This window comes from Sceloporus undulatus, chromosome 7 (assembly GCF_019175285.1).
Source record: "Sceloporus undulatus isolate JIND9_A2432 ecotype Alabama chromosome 7, SceUnd_v1.1, whole genome shotgun sequence".
Taxonomy (NCBI): Eukaryota; Metazoa; Chordata; class Lepidosauria; order Squamata; family Phrynosomatidae; genus Sceloporus; species Sceloporus undulatus.
The window spans coordinates 21,465,668-21,481,459 of NC_056528.1; the positions used below are offsets into that span (position 1 = coordinate 21,465,668).

At 48.0% G+C, this 15,792-nt stretch overlaps 1 protein-coding gene across 5 annotated transcripts in view; it reads left to right on the plus strand.

Annotated features, from left to right (window-relative positions):
• FUBP3 (far upstream element binding protein 3) overlaps window positions 1-15,792 on the plus strand; it is a 73,757-nt gene that overhangs the window by 45,019 nt on the left and 12,946 nt on the right. For all 5 annotated transcript variants that reach the window (XM_042478760.1, XM_042478763.1, XM_042478762.1 and 2 more), the window contains 3 exons: window positions 4,058-4,218; window positions 4,825-4,898; window positions 6,056-6,132. In XM_042478760.1, the coding sequence (XP_042334694.1) occupies window positions 4,058-4,218; window positions 4,825-4,898; window positions 6,056-6,132 (312 nt within the window). The remainder of the gene's footprint in view (window positions 1-4,057; window positions 4,219-4,824; window positions 4,899-6,055; window positions 6,133-15,792) is intronic.

Genomic DNA, 15,792 nt, shown 5'->3' on the forward strand with positions numbered 1-15,792 from the left:
CTAAGCAAGTGCTACTTTCCTTGTCTGAAAGTTATGGAGAGGGGGTGGCAGCTTTACAATGGTCAAGGACTCCCTCTGTGTGCCAGCGCTTGGAAACAAGACTGGGGGTGGGGTGGGGGGTAGATTTCCATGATAAATGCAGCCATCTTGACAGATAATGCAGCCAGCCAGGGCTCTTGTCATGGGGCCTTTTAGCACTGTTTGATTAATTGCTTTACAATTTCACTGTCCAGCTGTGGGGCCCCCTGCCTGAGTGCTTCTGCCCCTCCATGCCTCAGTCAGGTGGAAGAATGGAAGGCTCCTGTTGAATGACTCTCCGTAGACAGGCACCATGTGCTAAGCGGATGGCTCTCTTCATCAAACGGGGGGGGGGGGGCACTTTCCTGGCCCTGGAAAATATTGCCCTGTTGGCCACTTTCATGTCCCCCCAGAGTGTAACGCTGGCGTGGGACAAAACCTAGACTTTCCCAGAGAATGGAATGTGACATGGTATGTGTGGAGAATGGCGGTGCTGGCTTCTGGAATTCTGGGAATTGTAGTCCCCCCCCCCCCTTTTTTCTTTTCTCTTGTTCTTGGGGGGGGGGGGGGAGACAACAAAGTTTTATCTCCCAATATTTGATCTTTGCTTGTTCCATTTTCATTGGCTGTCTTAACACTGAGCAGTCAGTACACGAAATCTTCAAATCCAAATCTTCTATTTTTCTACTGTCCTGCTTTGACTCCATCATAAAGGGCAAATATATATAAATTAGTAATCAATTTATTTTCGTTAAAAAATGGTAGCACAATGCATTTCTTCACCACCATATGAATCACTCATAGCACAATAAGTAGCTGTGTGTTGTTGTGTGCCTTCAGGTCGTCATAAGTTTTTAGTTTGAAGCCAGAGCCAGTACATTTCAGCTAACTGTGGCTCAATCAAAAGAGTGCTTCCAACTGCACAACCCTGGTACTTCTGGAACCTGGAAAATTTGTCTTAGGTCAGAGGCTTCAGTCAGGCCAAAGCAATGAGTGTGAAGACCAAAGTGAAACACTTTCTCTTGCTTTGCATCAGTATTGGAAAAGCTATACTTGGTATTCAGTCAAATTTGCTAAGCCTAACCAAGGGTAAGGGGGGTGCACTCTTTTTTTTAAAGGCCTCTTGTTCAAATTAACAGCAGTGTGGAGTGGCATAACTAGGGGTTACTGGGCAAACAGCTCATTATCAATCCCCCTTTCTTCCTCCTCAAGGAAATGAATTGCCTGTGATTCTTTTTGAAAGCTCCTCTAAAGGGCAAAAGGTCCTCTCATCAAGGTTTGGCTCCAAGGCCAGTGGGTGGATTTCTCCAGGGCCAGAGGGAAAGGGTTAGGGGCACTAACATGTCTTCCTTAGGAAATCTCTCTTTTTGAAGTAAATGGGATAATAGCATGTTAAGATTTGCCTTCATGCTATTTGACACCTTGTCAATTTAGGACAAGGCATTTTAAATCCCAAATCATCTGTGGCATTTATTCTGAGCATAAAACGGATTGGCAGTATATGACTGAGATAGGAGCTTTCTTAGTCTTTCCACATCCAAAATACTACTTGGTTTTTTTAAAGCACTGTCACCCTTGCTACTACATTGATGGTAGTTAGTGTTGTTTTTCTGACTTATGGTGGCCCTAAGACAAACCTATGGAGCTGGGTTTGGGGCAAGATTTCTTCAGGGAGGGTTTGCCTTTGCCTCCCTCTGAGGCTAAGAGAGTGTACCTTACCCAAGATCACTCAGTGGGCTCAGCAGAGAGTCAGACCGTGGTCTGCAAAGTCTAGTCCAGTGCTCAAACCACTACGCCACACTGGCTCTCAGCACTACATTGGTACTAAATTAATTTCATAGAAGTAACTGGGTATGAATGAAATTGCCTATTTCCAATCTATTTCACATTTTTCTATTCCTAACTCCATTCTGTCCGGTTTTGGGATCAGTCTTCCATTTTTAAAACCACACACACGAAATCATACTTTTGTATTCAGTTTCTTCTGTGATACATGCATTTCTGTGTTCAATTGTGGGTGTAAAAAATGGCCTGTTAAATTCAAAGAGGTGCGTGGCTACTGTATTTTGATCCACATATTCATTTAGGAAGCCTGACATAGGTCAGTTTGCTTAAATGCAGGCCATGTTCGCTCAGCGATAATATGCTATAAGCTCTTTGCAGTACTGTAATTGAGTACCAAGCTACCTTGACTCTTGAGGATGCATGTTTACGTAGAAAGGTAGAGGGTGCAGTAAAAGAAGAAAACAAATTAAAAGAGAAGTAAATAGAATATGAGCATGGGATAGTTGTATACACGAATGCCCTATAAGCTAACAAACATGGTATAGTGCTTTGAGAATTGGATATGGTGAACAGGGTTCGAATCCCCACTCAGCCATTGAAACACACCTCTTGACCGTGAGCAAGTTACACCCAGCCTGAGAAAAAGGCAAGTCCCCTTTGAACAAGAAAACCCAGTGATAGGGACCCCATGGATCAAAAACAACTTGAAGGCACATACTTCAAAGAATTTATTGTCTTGAAGTTAGCATCTGTAAAATACAGGTTTATGTCAAAGCAGTAAGCTTTTTTCACTTTGGAACAGTGGATGGTGTTAATGCGTCCTACCTTCCCCTGTGACTGGTTGCATTCTCAGACTCCTCTTTTCACTGAGATGGGGTTCTCTCCCTCTTGTAACTTAAGCTTTTTGGGTCTAATCCTAGCCTCTGGGTGCACAGAAAGCAAGTCTTCACCCTCTTCTGTTACAGCCCTTCAGGTATTTGAGGAGTATATGACTTACCCCCACAACCACATCATCTTTTAACTTGGTGAAGCAAGTGTTGCATTTATGCTTAAAACTCTTCTAATTGCTTATTTGAAAACATCCCTTCTGCCACTAACTCCAAACTAGGAGTGGTAATATATTTTGAGGATATCAAGCCAGCCTGTTCAGTCATTGCAGGTGTTGGATTTGGAGTTATAGAGTGCCTTAAATCGCTTACATTATGCTGAACTCTCAGGTTTGTCCAAATTGAGCAAATGATTAGAAATGCTCAGCTAATTGCCACTTTGCTTTTGCCCTTTTGCCTTGGATTTCAACTGGTGGTCTTATGCAGGATGGGAGTCATGCATATCACACCATTCCATCCCTTTTTTCCTCTTATTTGAGCGAGGCTAACCTTCACTCTTGCGTGAAATTGCTACGGAAGAATCAAACCATTGTAGCAGCAGTGGGACCCTTTGTTAAGCAAATTTCATTAAGAGACTGAGACCCTCCCGGGCATATGTTTATGTCTTTTAGTCTTTTAGCTGCCAAGTCAAACTAAACTTTTCATTAGTCTTGTTCCACCCTCATACAAGCCTCTCCTGTTCGCTCTTTTCATGCAGTTGCAACCATGGTCTCCTTGTTAATGGTGGGCTCTTATCAATTCTCACTGATAACAGGAGATTCCGCTTGGGGAATTGCCAGTATCTCCCAAAATGTTGAGGAGCTTAGTGTTCACTTTTGTATGTTTTTAATTGTATTGTTCTTTTAAATTGTAAATTGTAAGCCACTTTGACTCCCAATTTTGGTAGGAAAGGATGATACAAATAAATATAATAACATTGGTCTCAGTGTTGGTTCTGAAAATGTATGTTTCTGACACAAGGGCAGGAGTGCCCATTTCCCAGCTTCTGGTCATTCAGATGTTCTGTTTCACCATCATGGCAAAAACTCAACGAAAAAAACTTCATTCATGACTTTGTCTACTTCACACATACACATCACTATGCATTTTTAAAGTTCCTGTGGCCATAGGAGGTAATAGGAAAAGAGGAAGATTGCATTATAGGTGGATAGACTTCATCAAGGAAGCTCTGGCAGTCCTGAGTTTGCAGGATCAAAGTAGGACTGTGGATCACAGCGTGTCTTGGAGGTTTGTCATTTGTAGGGTTGCCGTAAGTAGAAGCTAGCTTGGTGGCAATTAACAACAACCGATGTTTAAATGAAAGCATGAGCAAACTGTATTATAACATCTTTCCTCCTCCCCTAACACCTCCTCTTGATCTTTTGCAGGTGGAGAGAACATCAAGAGCATAAACCAGCAATCTGGTGCACATGTGGAGCTTCAGAGAAACCCACCTCCCAACACAGACCCCAATGTTCGGATATTCACCATTCGGGGTGTGCCCCAACAGATTGAGCTTGCAAGACATCTCATAGATGAGAAAGTTGGTGTGAGTACACATTTCCTTTCTGAATGTTTCTGGCTTCTGCACCATGTTAAGAGCCAGAGGTGACCAGAAAGCCTTGAAATGATCACAAAGCAAATGCTGGCAAGGTCAATGTGTCCAGCATAGTCCTCTGCATAGTTTGTTTTTGTTGACATTCCTCCCTCCAGTGTAGCATAAAGAACAAAAGTCAGAAACATAGAGTTGTCCAGCTCCCTGCCATGCAGGAATACACAATCAAAGCACCCCCCCCCAACCGATGGCCATCCAGCTTCTGCTTAAAAATCTCTGAAGAAGGAGACTCTACCAAACTCCGAGGCAGCATATTTCACTGTTGAAAAGCTATGACCATCAGAAAGTTACTCTTGATATTTAGGTGGCATCTCTTTTCCTGTAGTTTGAATCCATTGCTACTTGTCTTAGCCTCTGGAGCCATGGAAAGTGAGTGGCAGTGAGTTGCCCTCAATTCCAGTGATAGAGAATCCCCATAAACCTAAATCAGTGCAAGCTTTCCAGCTGATACAGGAAATGTTCAGTAGCTACATAGTCTGATAGAGTAGGTGAACCTTATCTCAGGAAAGGAGAGGTGAATGACTCTTGTTTTTTTTCCAGGGTACTGGCCTGGGTGGACCTGGAGGTTTCGGCCAGAGTCCCTTTAGCCAACCACCCGCTACACCTCATCAAAAGTAAGTTGTCCTGCTTGCCTTTGTCTTTTGACATGGTTGCTGCTTCTAGTAGTGATCGTCCATATAATACAGAGATTTTAGGACTTTGTTGTTGTTGTCATCTTCAAGTGGATTTTAACTTACAGTGAACCTAGGGCAAACCTATCGTGGATTTTGGCAAATCTCTCGTGGGATTTTCTTGAAAAGATTTTGTCAGGGGAGGTTTGCCATTTTCTTCCTCTGACGTTGAGAGAGGGTGACTGGTCCAAGGTCACTTGGGGGTTTCTGTGGCTGAATGGGGATTTCAACCTTGGTGTCCTCATACAACTACACCTCACTGACCACAGTTCCCTAAATGCTAGCTGTGGGTAACTGAGAAATTGAATATATATATATATATATATATATATATATATATATATATATATATATGAGAGATTCTACGGAGCAGAACTGTTCATGATAGTTTGCAGACTAACTGGGACCCTTTACCATCTAGAATCATAGAGTTGGAAGAGACCACAAAGGCCATCCAGTCCAACCCCTTGCTGTGCAGGTACTCTCAATCAAAACATACCTGACAGATGGCCATCCAGCCTCTGTTTTAAAACCTCCAAGGAGGGAGACTCCACCACTCTCTGAGGAAGTGTGCTCCACTGTCGAACAGCCCTTATTGTCAGGAAGTTCTTCCTAATGTTGAGGTAGAATCTCTTTTCCTGTAGCTTGTATCCATAGTTCTGAGTCTTGTTCTCTGGAGCAGCAGCTAACAAGCTTGCTCCCTCCTCAGTATGACATCCCTTCAAATATTTAAACAGGGTTAGGACATAATAAGTCATAATATCCATCTCATCAGGGAGTATGGTCCGGGGAGAACTTAGATGTCTAGATTTGAGGAGCCTGGAGATCCATATTTGGCCAGCCAGGAACCCTCTGACTTGGGTGTCTGAAACTTGACAGGGTGAAGAGCACTGCATAGGTCTCTACTATGATCTGTACTGTAGAGCATAGCATAAGCTGCTACTTTTCAAGGTGACTTGATCCATTTGGTGGAAGCTGTGTGTTTCTTGTAGCTCCTAGTGTGAGGAAGTGGCTTCCCAACCCTCCCCACTCCTGGTTTCATTTCTTGACAAACATGGATAAGCCCTGTTTCTCATCACTGACTGTTTTGTCACCCACAGTGGTCCTCAGGCATTCATGACACAAGGCTGGGGTGGCACCTACCAGACGTGGCAGCAGCCTGGGCAGCAGGTTCCAAGTAAGTAATACCTCTTAACCTGACACTTTGGGGCAGGGGTAGGAAAGGCCACTCATCTATAAGTGAATTAGCAAAAAGGATTCAGGAAAAGTGGCTTCTGGCAGTGTGACTGTGGCCACAGGAACCTGTAAAAAAATGCATGGTGGTATGTATGTGTGGAGTAGTGAATGGGAGCTTTTTCATTGAGTTTCTGTCATGATGGTGAAATTGAACCTCTGAATGGTTACATGGCTGGGAAATAGGCACTCTTGTACTTATGCCAGAACTATAAATTTTCAGAAACATCTAAAGTGGCATTTTTGGAATCAGAATGCTGGGTTAAAAACTGTTGTCTGCATAATGCCGAATGAGGCAGTAGAATTTTCATTTAATACAATAGTAAATTCAGACTGCAAACGGAGTCAAGTATGTTGAATTGTTCAACATTTCCTTTCCTAAAAAGATGGCCACATGTAGAAAAAGTGGCCCTCCATGAGAGGTTTCCATAGAGGGTCATCTCTTTTCTGGCATATGAGCATGGTTTTTGCTACACATTAGAAAATTTGGTTGCTGTCCATACCTCTCTCCTGGCATTCATTCTGCATAGCATCTAGAAGGTCCCTGAAGGCAGTTCTTATTCTAAGTGACAAGCATGGAGCTACATAACAGGAGACCCACATTAGTCAAAGGCTTCCATGCCTAAGAATAGAGTCATAGAGTGGGAAAGGATCATCCTCCCCAACTTCCTGCAGTGCAGGAATACACAACCCAATCACTCCTGTGAGATGCCCATCCAATTCTGTTTAAAGACCTCCAAAGATGGAGAATCCACACCCCTCCCAGGTTTCATTCCATTCTCCAATAGCTCTTACAGTCAAGAAGTGCTTCCTAATGTTAGGTGGAATCTCTTTCTTTGTAATTTGAACCCACTGGGTCGTGTTCTAATCTTTGGAGCAGCAGAAAACAAGTATGCTCTGCTCCATCTTTCACATGATATCCATTCAGATATTTAAAGAGTGGTTGCCTGTTCCTGGTTGAAGTGGAGCAACCCTGTTCTTACAATTGCTGATGTTCCATAAAGGGCCAGCACTTTCAGATAAATTCACAAGCTGTTTCTTATGAATGTTGTGAGAAAGCAGGCATCAGCAAGTGCCCCTGCTGTTTCTCAGCCAGCTGCCTGCCATGTACCTGATAATTCAGCTGTGGAATATTGTTTGCAAATGAAGTTGGGTGCAGCTTTGTCTCCAGGCCACACTCATTTGGGCAGTGGTATCACCACACCACCAAGTCTTAACCTTTTAGGTCATACTACCATTTACCTTGGAAACTGAGGAAAATTAAACCCACGCTTCCTGCTGCACTTTTGCCTCCCAAGCATTCACATATGTTATTCCAGAAAGCCTTGAAGCAGATCTGCATACCCCAACATGGCCAGCCAGGATGGAATTTAGGATAGATTACTAGTCCAAAGCCTTGCCAAAGTCTACCTAGCAAGTTTCCAACTGAAACAAGATTTGAACCAGCAATTTATTCTTGGCTGACAGCTTATTCTTAACTTCTGTAACATTACTACTACTGGTGTCAGTACTCTTTCTGCCCCTTCACTCTGCTTCATTCTGTGCTTGCTCTCTCTCTCTCTATCCCTCTCTGAAAATGGATGGGGTCCCTTGGACTGCCAGCAAGGCTTTAGGCCAAAACTTTGTTTCATTAAAACTGTGACAGTGGTGGTACAGAAAGTTTGGCTTGCTTTGAAACCTAAGCAAGATTTTTTGGTCTCACTAGAACTCTTTCAGTGTAGCCCTGTGTGCATTCATACTACAGTTCAGTGGAGTTTGCTGCCAATTAATGCTAAACCATTAAAGGTGAATAAACAGCTTTGCCTCCATTGCACCACACCTTAGAAGACTTAAGACAGTGATAGGCAATTTCACTCCCCCTGTATCCCACTGCAACATAGTTTCCCTACCTTCATGCAACATCTCCCTTTTAAAAAGGTTGAAATACCCCCCTCCTCCAAATTGCAGTGTTTTAAGCTAAAATATGCCGGTATTTTTTTAGCTTGCCCTCTTTCCTTTGGCTTTCTAGCAGTGGCTGAGGGTAATGCAAGTTATAATCAAGAATGTCAGCCATGGCCTGGGCTTAGGATAGCTAGTCTCTTTCTGTGGCTAAGTGGCAAAGGCAGATTCTCTCTGAAATGCCAGATATTGGGGCCAGATCTCATTTTGCTTTTGTGCCCTTGTTTGATCTTGCTGAAGCATCTGGACCATGTGAGGAATGTGGCACTGAATGAAGTGGTCCAATACAGTGTGTTTTTTCTTATCCCACCAAGACAATGCTGATAACTGATTGCAGGCTACTGCGCACCACAGTAGGACTCACAAAGCAGGTTTATTCAGATGTGAGGCGGCAGGTCTGTGTTTTTCAGCTACATCTGCATAGGGGTGCAGTCTTTAAAGTATCTGTACCTCTACTGTACCAGAAGAGAGGCAAGAATAGAACATTTCCATATGTTGTATTCCAAATGTTGTCAGATTCCACCTTCTGCCCCAGCCTGAATAGCTGATGGTGTCAGCAGGTGAAAGTTGCAATCCAATGCCCAAAAGTCTGTGTGTTTCCCCAGTCCTAGTGTAGACACAGATTGTGCTTTACCTGAACCCCTGATCAGTATTATCCATACCCCCTTCCCCCATTGGGCAACCCCACAGATTTGCTCCTGATTTTTCAGCACTGCCATTTGGGGATGGAAGAGAGAGGCTCGTCCCTTCTTGGAAAACAATAACTCAAATGGGAGAAATACCCAGGCATACATCACATGCTAAAAATGTATCCTGCAGTATGGATGAGCAGTGCCACTCAGCCAACTGTTGGTTGTGGAAAGAGGGTGTTTCTTTCCCTGACTGCTGCCACACCTCTACTGCCCAGAGTGCCTCTGTCTGTGCTGGTGTTACTCCCTGCTCTGGATTGAGAAAGAATAAATGAGGGAAATTGAGCAGAGGAAGATGTGTGGTGTGGTGGGCTTCAGTGCTTTCTTCTCCTCCTCCTCCTTCCTCCTCCAGATCACAATGGCACCCAGTCAGGCCAGGTGGAATTCTCCAAGGCTTGGGAGGATTATTATAAGAAGCTAGGTAAATAACCTGATGCCTGCTCTGATTCCTCATGGCTCAGTTTTCCAGTTCTTCATCATGGCATTCCTCTGTTCCATTTCATATGGCTCAAGAAATGCATGCCTTGGAGACTTTCCACACCTTGTGTTGCATTACCTCCTGTCCATGTGCCATAAGAGCCCAAAGAAGACACCCTGTTCATGTTGCACAGTTCTCTATAAGCAGAGCAAAGTAGCCTGGTGCAAAGGGTAAAGGATTAGTGGTCCTCCTCACACAAGGGGAGATAGACAGCAAACTTTTCCTTCTCCCTGCTCCTTTACTGCACACAGACCAGTTTGCATTCTGGACATTTCTTCTTCAGTCTGTTAACTTTGACTGTTAACTTCAAAATACTACAACCTATTAAAACACTCCTATTCCAAATAGAGTGTGTATGTGTCCTTTCAAATAATACCAGTATTTTAATGCTGAAGTTCAGTCTGTCTGAACTGTGCTCACGCATAAGAACAATTAACATTTATTCCTCCTTCTGCCTGTGAGATTGGGAGGGGTGCAGTTGTCCTCTTCCCCCGATCGCCACATGTCCTTTAGATTTTAATTACTTTCTGACCTTCAGTAAATGAGCCAGCCAAGGGTGAAAACACCTTGCCTTTAGACATGGGTTTTTCAGCACCTCCTTTAGGCCATCATGGATTGTCATTCTGTGTCTACTTGGCAGGAAAGATTTTCAAAGGGAGCATTTTGTTGACATGAACAGGGGAACCGTCAGGCCCAACCTCTGACTTCTCCCGTTGGTGAAATCCTTTTAGGTATCTTTAACATGCCCAGAGCCAGCCTTCTCTCCTTCGTCCATTCTTTCTCCCTTGCACCTGTTTCATCCTTCCAATGTGTCATCATTCCCTGCTCTCCAGGCTTCAAAAACAAAACAGCCCCCCCACCCCCGTTTCCATGAAATGCCATGGTGTCTGGTCAGAAGGTGTTCCTGCTTCACCTCAGCTGTCTTGCTTCCTGTAAACATTTGCAGTTTCTCATGAATACCATTGACATTTTCATTGTTTTCTTGCCATTCAGTCTGACTGACTGCTTGTGTGCTCCACGATTTCCTTCTCAGCCATGCACAGTCAGAAAATGATTCTAAAATGAGTTCAGGATCTGCATACCCTTTAAATTCCAGCTATTGTTTCCTTTTACCATTTTTAATGGTTCCGTTGAAGGAGCTAGCCCTCCTAGTTCTGCAGGCATAATGCTGACTGTCTGTAGCTCATGGTCTGCAAATCAGACCTTGGAAATGTATCTGTGCTCGTGTCAACATCTGAAGGGCACCAGATGAGAAAAAGCAGCTCTACAAATAAATTTCTTCTTCGTGGTCTCTGCGAATCATACAAATGGGTTTCACTGCGCCTGCGCAGTGCTGTTCGGATACTTCTAGAATCACTGGGCAAAGTACACTTTGCAACATATAGAAACTTTTTGGCGGTAACCCCGCCCCCCTCCTATAAAGCCCCGATTCCCGCTCTTTTCCCCAGTTCCATTTTTTCCGCCGCGTTTGGCTGCTGTTTGGAACTTCGCTCGTGTTAGCTCGTTTTTGGATCACTGGTTTTTTGACTCGGACTGTTTTTTGGACTTTGGCGTTTCTTCTTCCCCCGTGTACTGGACTTTTGGACTGTTGACCTTGATTTTGGACTTCGTTTTGGATCTGTCGACCTCGGTAGCGATGTCTCCTCCGTTCAAGAAGTGTGACATTTGCGGGGGAAAGTGCCGGTGCAGGATCCCCACACCTCCTGCCTTTTTTGTCTCGGGAAGGACCATGATGTGAAGTCCTGCTCCCTCTGCAAATCGATGTCCTCCCAGGCCAGGAAGAACTAGGAATCGCGGCTTACTTCAGCGATAGCCCAGGGTAAGATCCGGGAAGGGGATCCTCGCCCGTCTTCGGCTCCTGTGGTCCCTGTTTCGGCGGCTCTTTCTGCCAGAGATGGCCCGGCAAGTGCTCCCCCATCGACATCCGATCGTTCCGGGGGTCCCAACCCCGATGCAAATGTGGCCCGTGGATCTGACAAGCCCAGTGCCACCACCAAGCCCACCAAGCACCCGCATAAATCTGGGTCTGTGGGTACGGCCGCCGCATCGTCTTCATCTCGGAAACGGGATACCCCTGCTAAGACCTCGCGGCCGGCATCGGAGCACAGGTCCCGTAAGGAAGCTCCGTCGGACCCGAAGGATGGATCGGGGACTGTCAGGGACAGCTCCTCCAAGGCGAAGGCTGCCCCCAGACCGGGTGGAAGGCTCACGGAGTCGCCTATCCCCTTCTTTCCTCCGGATGCACCGCGGGGCTCCGCGTCATCCAAGAAAAGGAAAGCATCCGATTCCACATCGGAGGCTACGGCTTCCAAGAAGGCGAAGCACGCCAAGGAGCACCCTCGCAAGGAGCCTGAGGTGGCTAAGGATGTGGATCGTCTGGTTCGCCCTCGCATCCGACCAGATTCCCCGAGGCGGGACACCCTGACGGTTGCGTCCGAGGCTCAGCAAACTTCGTCGACCCCGGGACCGTCGGCGACAACGACCGTTCCCTTTCTCCTCTCAAATGAGGAAGACTCCCGGGACAGGCTCTCAAGATCTCCTTCTCGGGGTCTACCCTCGCGGTCTCCATCCCCAGCGCGGAGTGAGCGACCCCCCAGGTCTCCATCGCCGGCCCCCCTGTCTCCTCTAACGGTGCCTGCCGATGATGGCCTGTTCTACGACTCCGAGGCAGACCAGTTCTACCTAAAGGTGTCCAGGGACGTCGCGATGTCCGGAGTGCGTTCAGGTGATCGCCCCCGTGATCGTCCCCGAGAGGTTTCGCAGCCGGAGAAACGCCATCGGGACCCTGTCCCCGCTTCCAGAGCTGCTTTGCTTCAGCCGTCACCGCGACCAGCTAGGCAGAATATCGTTGTTCAGCTGGACTCCTCCGATTCCGAGGCGGACGCTTCGGTCGGCATAGAAGACCCTTCAGATGTTGAAGACCTCCCGCGCCAGTTGCCGCAGGATCTTCACTACCCGGAAGCGGCCTCCCCATCGGATGATGTTCGTTCCTTCGCGGAACACATTATCAAGATGTCCAGGGCCCTGGACATTGATCTCGTTTACCTGGAGGCGGATGCAGCAGACCCAGTTGAACGTCGGGTCCATGGCTGGGTTCCAACACCCCCGTGTGTTCCGTTTCTTCCATCTTTGGAAACGATCCTTAAGCGTTCTTGGGACTCTCCTTCTTCACCTCTTGGGCCTCCGCGGAAGATCGAGTCGCTGTACAAGGTTGCGGCCCCCAATGCTCCGTGGCTCATATCCCATCCGCGCCAGAATTCAGCGATAGTGGAAGGTGCCCAGCAGACCTCCACCCAACGCCAAACCAACGTCCCCGGTGGATAAGGAAGCCAGGAAGATAGACGCCCTGGCCAAGAAGGCATATGCGGCAGCGGCACTGGCGGCGAAGGCCACTAGTTACACGGCTTGCATGGGAGCGTACGTCCAGACTCTGATGGAGGGCATCTCCCCGATAGTCCCGGATGTTCCCGACGAGGTACAGAGGACCTTGACCGAGATCAGGGATGAGACCCACTCGATTGGCAGCTGGCTGATCACTGCGGCTAGGAATGTCACGGAATGCGTTGGAAGGGCTATGTCGGCCTCCATCGCGTTCAGAAGACACGCCTGGCTCCGTAGCTCGGACCTCAATCAGAGCGTGAGGTCTACGATCGAGGACATGCCCATCGACGGCTCTGGTTTGTTCCATGCCGACACGGACGAACGGCTCAACAAAAAGTTCCGCATGAAGACGGCCGCTCGCAAGCATGGCATGTCCACTCCGGGCCCTTCCTCCTTCCGCAAGTGTCTTCGTCCCTGGCAACACCACCAAGGTCAGTTCCAGAGGTCTCCTTACCAGGAATGTCAGTTCCATCAGCAGGGGTCACAGCGACAGGGCTACCCCCCTCAGCAGTCCTCTTCCTCGGGCCATCGCAACCAGTCTCGGTACCGAAAGAACCGCCGACAGGAGCCCGACCAGGGGAAGAAAAGGGCATGAAGATCCCTAGCGCGCTTCGCCTCCTCTAATTTGTTTTTCCTTGACATCCTGAGGCCCTTTGCCACCATATGGGCCTCCATCTCCTCCGACTCCTGGGTCTTAAACATCGTCCGAAAGGGCTATACCCTCGAGTTCGAAGAGCTCCCGCCCCCCGGAGCTTTTATTTCTACTGCCCCCTCGGGCACCCTTCTCGACGAAGTGCGCTCCCTCCTTCAAAAAGGGGCTATCTCCCCCTTGTCTCCGGATTTGTGGCCCAAAGCCTTTTTCTCCAGATATTTCACGGTTCCAAAGCCAGATGGGGGAATCAGACCCATACTGGATCTAAGAGAACTGAACTCTTTTCTAAGATATAGACGTTTTCGCATGGTAACGCTGGCTTCCATTTTGCCTCTGCTCCAGCAGGACCTCTGGTTCGTGACGGTAGACCTGAAGGATGCTTATTTCCACGTCGGGATAAGAGAATCCCATCGCAGGTTCCTCGCTTCGTCGCCTACCACTACAATGTGCTCCCATTCGGCTTGGCCACAGCTCCGCGAGTATTCACGAAGTGCATGGCCCCAGTAGTAGCCTACCTCCATCAGAAGGGATTCAGTGTTTTTCCTTACCTCGACGACTGGCTGCTGACAGCCCCGTCAAGACCGGAGCTCCAGGACGCAATTCATTTTACCCTAAACCTCTTGTCGGAGTTGGGTCTGGTGGTCAACCTGGAGAAGTCCCACTTGACCCCATCCAAGCAGGTCCATTTCATCGGCTCCGTTCTCGACTCCAAAGAGTCAATGGCCTACCTTCCTCAGGACCGCTTTCAGGCCCTGTCAGCCGCAGTGCGCGCCGTTCACTCGCGCAGGAGACTCAAAGCCAGGGACATACAGGTCGCCTTGGGACACATGGCCTCCACGACATTCGTCACCCCATGGGCACGACTGCGCCTCAGGCCCCTTCAGGCATGGTTCCTCTCCGTTTTCAACCCATTGACAGACTCACCAAACAGGTGGCTCACTATACCGAGGGCCGTGACTTCCTCCCTCCGATGGTGGCTAGACTCCCAAAACGTGTGCATAGGTATGCCCTTCGTCCAGCCTCAACCACAAATGACTCTGACGACGGATGCGTCGATGGAAGGCTGGGGTGCACACCTTCGGGACCTATACGTAAGAGAGAAGTGGTCCCTGCAGGAACGTGCGCTCCACATCAACGCGCTGGAAATGTTGGCGGTCGAGAAGGCTCTGAAAGCATTCAAATCCACCGTTTCAGGCAAGGTGATTCTACTCAGGACCGACAACACAACTGTGATGTACTATGTCAACAAACAGGGAGGCACCAAATCCAGAACTCTCTTAGACATCACGTTAAGGATCTGGGACTGGTGCATCCACAGGCGCATTCTCCTTCAGGCGATTCACCTACCAGGAGAAGAAAACACCCTAGCGGATCAGCTCAGCAGGACAACAACCTGCCACGAGTGGAGGCTTCATCCAGAGACAGTCGGCGACCTATTTTGCAGGTGGGGAGCTCCCCAGGTCGACCTGTTTGCGACAGCCTCCAACAGCCACTGTCCCCAGTTCTGTTCTCGGGTGCGACACAAGAGTCCTCTCGGAGATGCATTCGCCTTCGACTGGTCCCGGGAAACGATCTATGCCTTTCCCCCGTTTCTGCTGCTGACCAGGGTGGTGTCCAAGATGTCCAGGGAGAGAGTCGACGCAATCCTCATCACCCCGTAGTGGCCGAGACAGCCATGGTTTCCGCTGCTTCTACACCTTTCCAACGGCAAGTTTCTCCGGCTGGAACCGAGGCCGGACCTTCTCACCCTCCAAGGGGGGAAGGTTCAGCATCCCGACATCGACTCGTTGCCGATGGTGGCTTGAAGGCTCCTGCATTGACGGCGCTGACACCTTCGGTGCGGAGGGTGATCCGTGCTGTGCATAGGCCTGCAACCCAGAGATCCTATGCCTCAAAATGGAAGAGATTCCTTTCATTCCTTGCTGAAAGGAGTTTGTCGCCGGAGAGCATCACTGTGCCAGTGGTGCTGGACTTCTTGATGTCACTGGTGGATGCGGGGCTGTGCCTTGCTTCCATAAAATGTTACCTGTCTGCTATTTGTTCACATTTTCAATATGATGGTTTGCCTTCTTTTTTCAGGGACCCTCTGGTAAAAAACTTCTTAAAAGGATGTAATAACCTCTACCCCCAGGTTTCTCTCCCTGCCCCGGCTTGGAGCTTGGAGGTTGTGTTGGCCGCCCTCCAGTCCAAGCCCTTTGAGCCCTTGGCCACAACAGACTTAAGACTCCTAACCTGGAAGACTGTTTTCCTGGTGGCCATCACCTCGGCTCGCCGGGCAGGAGAACTTTGTGCCCTACGGAGGGATGAACCTTTCCTCCGGTTCCACAAGGACAAGGTGGTACTCCGGACTGATATCACCTTCCTCCCTAAGGTGGTATCCCTTTTTCACATGTGTCAGGACATTGTGTTGCCGACCTTGGCTGTGAATCCATCGACTATGGAGGAACGCAGCCTCCATATGCTGGA